This window comes from Colossoma macropomum, unplaced genomic scaffold, assembly GCF_904425465.1.
Source record: "Colossoma macropomum unplaced genomic scaffold, Colossoma_macropomum, whole genome shotgun sequence".
Classification (NCBI taxonomy): Eukaryota; Metazoa; Chordata; class Actinopteri; order Characiformes; family Serrasalmidae; genus Colossoma; species Colossoma macropomum.
Window position 1 is genome coordinate 21,016,275 of NW_023494786.1, and position 7,208 is coordinate 21,023,482.

The window sequence follows — 7,208 nt, forward strand, 5'->3', positions numbered from 1 at the left end:
TGTATGTTCACTACATTACAACATGTTTAACTAAAGATGTGAAGATGGGTATGCTATTTGGCAAGTTCAGTGCATGTGTCTGTATTATAAAAAGTGATATTATTTATTGGTCAAGAATTTATCTCTCTAATTTAGACAAGCATAAATATTTTTGGCAAATTAACAAACAATTAAAATAAAAAACAAGGTTTCCTGGATGTCTGCATTGAATCAAGTACCTACTAACAGGGCACTTTAATTACTAAAAACATTTAATAGTGATGAACTAAAATGCTGGCCGAAATGCAAATATCACACCAGGTAGAGGCATCTAAGATAATTACACAGATGAAATCATCTAAAGCTAAACAAACATGGCATCCTGCAGAATTACTTAAGGTTCGGTTACGCTTCATTAGATGCGAGAATGTTGATGCTAAGTAAATACAACATGTGAAATGATGTGTATGTGCATCTGCAGTAAAGTGCGTCCCATGAGGGAGGAATCATGCCTCCTACACTCCTACAGAGGAGCAACTCTGCATATTAACCCAGTTCTGAGTAAAAACTAAATGTCCACAACTGCTATGCGAGCTCTGCTTGAAGATTATATAAACATAAACACCAGCAGGAAATAAGTAACTATCCACAGGAATATACTCTTCTGAAAAAGGATCAGAGAAGGCAGGCTGGAGGGTATGAACTCTTCACTGTTTACAAATAAACAAATAGTTTAGCAGAAAAAAAACACAATTTCCCACTTGTAAAACCACAGAGTAGAAGATAAGGCAAGATACGTTTGGTGTCAAAATCTTACTTCTTTAGTTTAGCCCTGGAGCTATGAGGCTTATGTAACTACAAGCCTTTGGACAAAAATAAATCTTTTCTGTAAATACATATCTAAAAAACAGCCAGGTCTTTATTAAGGTTGCGCAGATGTGGTTCAAGACTTACTGTGGGCTATTAAAATTAATGTTCACATGCACACATGACATGCATACTCCATTACATGTGTGATTTCCCCTGTTTCTATCTATAAACATACATTGTTTGAAAATTAAAGATTAACTGTTCTTTAAAAATAAAAAACAGCAGAAATCCCAAATGTAATCTGTAGCTTCCATATATCTGCCTAACATGCGTACACCATGCCTACGTGTCTAAACTAGTTACCCCCAGTGTTCATTTTTATATAGACACTGGAGACCTGTGTAGAATCAGTGATTCTACACAAAAAATCCTTTGAGCTTTTATATATAACGCTGATGATGGTAAAACAGTGGTACATCTGGAAAAAAGTTTCTTTGGGGACTATTTTGCCTTACCATGCTCTGCATGTGTCTCGCCACCATGAATGTGCTTTACAAATGATGTTTTAGACAAAATATCTCAAAACTATCATAAACCAATGTCTCAGGCATCACACAGTATATTGATAAAAATTTTGTGAAAAAACTTTCTGTGAGGGGGGCTTTTATAGGCACTAAACACTTCAGATGTCTAGTTTCACAAGTCTTGTTTTCTGCATTTCTGAATTTCTCTAGAAAGCTGTATTTCACATTAAACCACTCTAAATGACTTTGTTTACATCTCAATAATTTATGTAGATGTGAAAAAAGGCTTTAAGCAAGTGGATGAAACTTGAAGTATGTTTAGCTCAATTCATCAGTCTTATGCACTCTAAGAATTACTTAATTCTCAAATTTTCTTTAGGTAGAACATAAATACACCACTTGGTCAATTTCAGGTGCCGAAGGGTGCATGTTGACCTTTTCATAACAACTCATAAAGGGCTTGGTAAAGATGATGAGTTGAATTATGCATTAAATCAAGATAAAGACTACACTTGGTGGTGCTGCAGCTCTTCTAGACTTCCAACACTGCTAATTTAATGTTTTAAATAAAAAACAAAAAATCCAGTCTGATGCCGTTTTCATTATTTTTAATTTGTAATTATTTACAATCCACTGATCCGCACAGGAAACACTGAAAGAAAACCTGTAAATTTAAAAGAATTGGAAATAAAATGTTTGTCATTCCAAACACTTTGTAACATTCGTTTTTTAGCAAGTTTACCCTAAGAAGAATTTCCTATGCTGTTAAGTAGAACTTTTTTATTTCCTAGACTACCTTATTATGTCTCTTTCTCAGCAGCTGTCTCATCTCCACCCTTGGTATTGCGAGTGTAGATCACTTGTGCTCTGTGCTTGGAGACCAGCTTGATCATGCCTAGAATGAAGAAAGGCCAACAATTTAAGCAGAACATAAGCCTACTTAATTACACTTAGACTGAGTTAAGAGAGTGTGAGGAAGCATTCTTTATGCTAATGGTAACCTACAGAAATGTAGTAAAACTGTAATAAAACAATAATTACAGGGGTGATGCTAATACTGCTTTATCATGATGAGTACAATAAAGCAAACACATCTGAAATGAATAATGCATTCTTTAAAATAAGGCCTTACCTTTACCGAGCAGCTCCAGGAGTGCGGCCCTGGCTAGTGAACCTCTTATCTTCAGCCTTTCAGACACAACTGCAGGAGTGATGAGCTTGTAGTTAGGCACCTCCTTATAAAGCTTATCGTAGGTGGCCTTGTCGAAGAGCACCAAATTGTTAAGCTTGTCCCTCACCTTCCCTTTGGACCACTTCTGCTCAAGGAAAAAAAAATCACAGAACAAGGGAAGAAAACACTGATCAGAAACAGAACACACTTAGTTCAGACACTCATCTGATTGATTTAAACAAACCAGTAAATAAACAGACCTTCTTTTTTGCTTTGCCTCCGGACTTGTTGACTGGGTCCTTATCCTTTTTCGACTTGCCAGCATCTTTCTTGTTCTTATCCGTCTTTGGAGGCTGCATTCACAACAAAGGCATTAACAGAGTTAAAGAGCATACAGATACATTAGTTAATTATTACATTATAGCTGTACCCAACAACATACCCTGTAAGGCTAGGATTAGCAAGTGTGGGTAGGTGATATGGCAAAGATATAACATCACAAATACTGAAGGCATTTTAATGATACACGGCATATATTACAATACTGATTTTTCTACAGTTTTCAAACCAAGTTAGAAAAGGCAGTACGCACCAGCAAAACAGCAGTACAATGTTTAAAAAGTGCTAATAAAAAAATGGGTACATTATTTTTTTCCCCAATGTGCGAAAGAAATATTTATTTAAAAACAAGAGGGACAATCAAACAACTGGTAAAAAAAATATTAAAATGTGATAATAACATAATGGGCTGACACTGAAGCTTGTTACTAGGCTAATTTTAACTGTATAGTTTATGCAGTTACTGCCTGGTACTGGTGGTTCTTGTTTACAGACTCTTTAATAATTGGTCTAAACCTACCTTTTTCATGTTACATCCCTATTATTAACTCTTACAAGGTAAAGCCCACAGTTGTACTGCCTGCACTGGCCTCTTGCACGTCTGCCATCATGGTATGGACATTATGTGAACATAACTTATAAATATATTTAATGCTAACATTTACTGAAACAGCTGAAGTGCAAAATGAATGCTATCTTTATTTGGCATGAGGGTATCTTAAGACTACATGTGTATATCAAGAAAGGAGCACTGGTTTAGTTATTTCTTTGCATATGTTTTATATGAACATATACAAACTATATATCTTACATATGCACTGTTGTCAGAGCCACGTCAGTTATGAAGAGGGCCTTACAGGTAAGTTAGGACACACTACAACTGACTCTTAAGGTAAGACAACCGTTTGATTACTTCATACCTTAAAGGGATCGACTGCCTGAACGCTGTCATACACTAAGAGCAACGGTGATTGATATTAGTGAACATACGGTCCACCTGGCACAAACACACCCTCTTAGAATCCAGCTACACTGCTATTCCATACAGTATTTATGAATGGAAACTCTCACATCCAACTGACTGCTGTCATTTTGTCTTCTAACGCGACAATTTAATATTCTTCTCTTACTCCTTAGAACATGTCAACGTATGAATACACTACTTCTTCAACTGTGTAAAAATAGTTCATTTTTAATTTAAAAAAATAAGGAATTAAACAGACCATGATGTACCACGTTGAAGATGCCGTAAAAAAGGGAGACGCATGCGCACTTGAACCACGGAGTGCGCTCAGCTGTTGTCGTGGGAAATGTAGTTTTTGGACTATGTCGTCTTAAAATAACATTTTCTTTCACGTACTTTACCATTCTTCCAAGTTAAGAACTATATATTTCTAGATATAATTTAACAAAACAGAACTATTTACGATTAAATAGACGCTCTGGTGCTTTATATAACATTATAATCGTACAATATTTTCTGCAACGACATTTAGTCACGTGATATTCTCCCAGGTCAGCTGCTCGCTTCAGGAGGAGGAAGATGGCGATATTCAGTGTCTATGTTATCAACAAGGCGGGGGGACTCATTTACCAATACGACAACTATGTCCCTAGAACAGAAGTTGAGAAAACATTTAGCTTTCCTTTAGATATAGTATTAAAGATTCATGACGACAAGGTGGTCGTGTCGTTCGGACAGCGGGATGGCATCCGAGGTGGGCGCTTCGTCAGTGTGTCTATGCTACCAGCTAACATCTGATCAGTAATACTGACTACAAAGCTGAATTTGGCTTCTTGGTCGAAATTTCCCGTTCCACCTTAATTGGTGCCCGGTTACATTCTGGCATTACAATGTAACTACTGCGCCGTTTAAGTCATTTAAGGTGGAACGGGAAAATTGAAACAAGAAGCCAGCGAATCGGAAGCCAACTTCAGCCTCGTATGTTACGCATTGCTTTATCTTTCATAGCTGCTTTAAACATATCAGTAAACTTGAAATTGTGTCTTTGTACAAAATGTAAATATGGACGTCCTTGTATTTGAAGTGTAACCAATGTAGGAGCAGCGACCGAGCACCGATTACTGTTGTTGCACTGAATGGTCGGGACGGGCGGGTCGATACTCAAGTATCGATACTTCCGATCCTGAAGTCTCTTTTCAAGAATCGGTCCTCACATGAAAATATCGATACCAAGTGTTTCCTTTAAGCAGTAAATGGGATATCTGACTTTTTTATGCTGAATGTGTCTTTGGTGCTAAATAATAAGAAATGATAATAATAGTTGGTTGCTGTTGAAACAAAATCTCCAAGATAGGAACAGAAAAAGAAAAAAACATTAAAAATTGTTAATGCAAGTTAATGTAATAAGATGTATTCCAAGTAGAGTTTCTGTCCATTTATCATGAAATTCTGCTACTAAGTAAAGAGCAGCTGACATTTTCAAACTATGTGTAAATAAATTAAATAAATAAATAAATAAGGTTTTGTTCCAATATCTTTCAATAAAATTCATATTATTAATACATTAACAAATGAATGTGTTGGATAGAAACTACATTTTCTTCTGCCCTCTTTATCTGCTTTCACACAGGCAAAACTGTTTTTGATTTATGGTAAAAGTCACAAAGAATTCCCTTTTTACTTGCACAGGAAAACCTATTCATAAAAGGGTTGGTATTGCGATATTAGCCCTGGTATCAGATTGAAAAGAAAAACAGTGCTGTCATCTGTCCCTGTAATTGAATGGCTCACAGTGAGGTGCTAGTGCTCCATTAGTCTTTCTGATTTTCCTGCTTATTACATCTCTGCAGTTGGTCACGCTGTTCTTTCTATCAATGGAGTTGACGTGAACGGCAAAAACACAGCAGAAGGGAAGGAAATATTGGAGTACTTGAAAGATGCCTCTAACTATCCGGTGTCCATACGTTTTGGTAGAGCACGGCTGAGCTCAAATGAGAAACTGATGCTGGCTTCAATGTTTCACTCGTAAGTACATTTCTGCAGCTGTACATACATGTATGTGACATATAGTGTATGTTAGGGTGCACTTTGGTGTTCTTATTTTCCTGAATTGTTAATTGAGCTCTGTCAGACAGTAGTGACAGTACAGATGTAGTAGCACCCTCTGCTAAATACTGGATTGGATGTAATCAGTATCAGTGAAACATTATGTATTGCATAACTTAATTTCCTTTTTTCCATAGGCTATTTGCTATTGGTTCACAGCTGTCACCTGAAGTTGGCAGTTCAGGTATTGAAATGCTGGAAACAGACATGTTTAAACTACACTGCTTTCAGACACTCACAGGTAAAACTAATTTGCTTTAATATAATGTAGTTGTAAATGTAACTGTGGTTTAATTGGATGGTGTATAAACAGAAGCACATTCATTTTGATTCTCTCGTTTTTGTAGGTATTAAGTTTATTGTGCTGGCGGATCCTCGACAGTCTGGCATTGATGCGCTCCTGAGAAAGATCTATGAAATCTATTCAGATTTTGCCCTAAAGAATCCTTTCTACTCCCTGGAGATGCCTATCAGGTTGGTGGTGTAGTAGTGTTCAGATGTGCCATCTACACCAGAGCTTTCTACCCCTGGTCCTGAAGGCCTGCTGCCCTATACATTTTAGTACTTTCCCTGCTGTAACACACTGACCTTAACTCAGTTAGGGGTGCTAATGAGCTGATCAACTGCAATAGGTTTGTTGGAAGCAGGGAAGACACTAAAATGTGCAGAGCATGAGGGGGGCCTCTAGGACCGGAGTTAGGAAACACTATCTACTCAGGGTGTCCATCCACCAGCCAATACTTACGAATGGTGTTGCATTTTCTTTCAGATGCGAACTTTTTGACCAAAATCTGAAGAGTGCCCTGGAAATAGCAGAGAAAGCTGGCACATTTGGGCCAGGTTCCTGAGCTGGAATGTACTGGGGCATGGAGTACCACATGATTCTACTGTATATATGGATTCATTGCTGGGGTGTGGATTTTCTGAACTGTCTAACAATAGAGGAGGAATAATCAGCTTGTAACTGAGAAATTGTGGATGATAATGGGACCGTAAAAGTTGTCGTCACGTGTCATTGTCACCTTCTTGAAATTCATGGACCATCAAATTGTGTTGAGACAGCAGAAACAAATTTATTTGTGTGACATGAGTTCAAAGTCCAGTTCGCCTCTCCACTTTGTAAGAAAGCATGTAAAGGCATTAAAGTTTTTAAGACTTAGGGATACGTGTTGTCCTTGTCATTCAGATGAAATAATACTGTTTTCCACCGTAAATTTCAAATGTGAAAATGCTGAAATGAATTGTTGAGCACTGCACTGTACTCTGTATAGAAGACCATTCTGTTTCTGGACTGTTACTTATTAGTACCTAAATT

At 37.2% G+C, this 7,208-nt stretch overlaps 2 protein-coding genes across 2 annotated transcripts; one reads left to right on the forward strand and one right to left on the reverse strand.

Moving 5' to 3' along the window:
* Positions 1 to 1,904: 1,904 nt before the first annotated feature.
* On the reverse strand, positions 1,905 to 4,103 carry LOC118796679 (40S ribosomal protein S25-like). Its single transcript, XM_036555702.1, has 5 exons — positions 4,047 to 4,103; positions 2,745 to 2,837; positions 2,446 to 2,629; positions 2,110 to 2,208; positions 1,905 to 1,977 (listed from the first exon to the last, which is right to left on the reverse strand). Exons 1-4 carry the CDS (start codon positions 4,047 to 4,049, stop codon positions 2,114 to 2,116), a joined length of 375 nt encoding a protein of 124 aa, XP_036411595.1. The 5' UTR covers positions 4,050 to 4,103; the 3' UTR covers positions 1,905 to 1,977; positions 2,110 to 2,113.
* A 236-nt stretch (positions 4,104 to 4,339) lies between these two features.
* trappc4 (trafficking protein particle complex 4) lies at positions 4,340 to 7,054 on the forward strand. The gene is made up of 5 exons (XM_036563595.1): positions 4,340 to 4,541; positions 5,638 to 5,812; positions 6,031 to 6,134; positions 6,241 to 6,367; positions 6,663 to 7,054. The coding sequence occupies exons 1-5, from the start codon at positions 4,367 to 4,369 to the stop codon at positions 6,739 to 6,741; spliced, it is 660 nt and encodes a 219-aa protein (XP_036419488.1). The 5' UTR covers positions 4,340 to 4,366; the 3' UTR covers positions 6,742 to 7,054.
* The last annotated feature ends 154 nt before the right edge of the window (positions 7,055 to 7,208 follow it).

Bases quoted from the DNA above. Each gene is read 5' to 3' on its own strand.
- trappc4 (XM_036563595.1), top strand. From the start codon at position 4,367: ATGGCGATATTCAGTGTCTATGTTATCAACAAGGCGGGGGGACTCATT. The intron at 4,542-5,637 runs GTGGGCGCTTCG...ACATCTCTGCAG, and splicing joins ACAGCGGGATGGCATCCGAG to TTGGTCACGCTGTTCTTTCT. The intron at 5,813-6,030 runs GTAAGTACATTT...TTTTTTCCATAG, and splicing joins CTGGCTTCAATGTTTCACTC to GCTATTTGCTATTGGTTCAC.
- LOC118796679 (XM_036555702.1), bottom strand. The intron at 2,630-2,744 runs GTCTGTTTATTT...TTCCTTGAGCAG, and splicing joins GAGGCAAAGCAAAAAAGAAG to AAGTGGTCCAAAGGGAAGGT. The intron at 2,209-2,445 runs GTAAGGCCTTAT...TCTTCATTCTAG, and splicing joins CCTGGAGCTGCTCGGTAAAG to GCATGATCAAGCTGGTCTCC.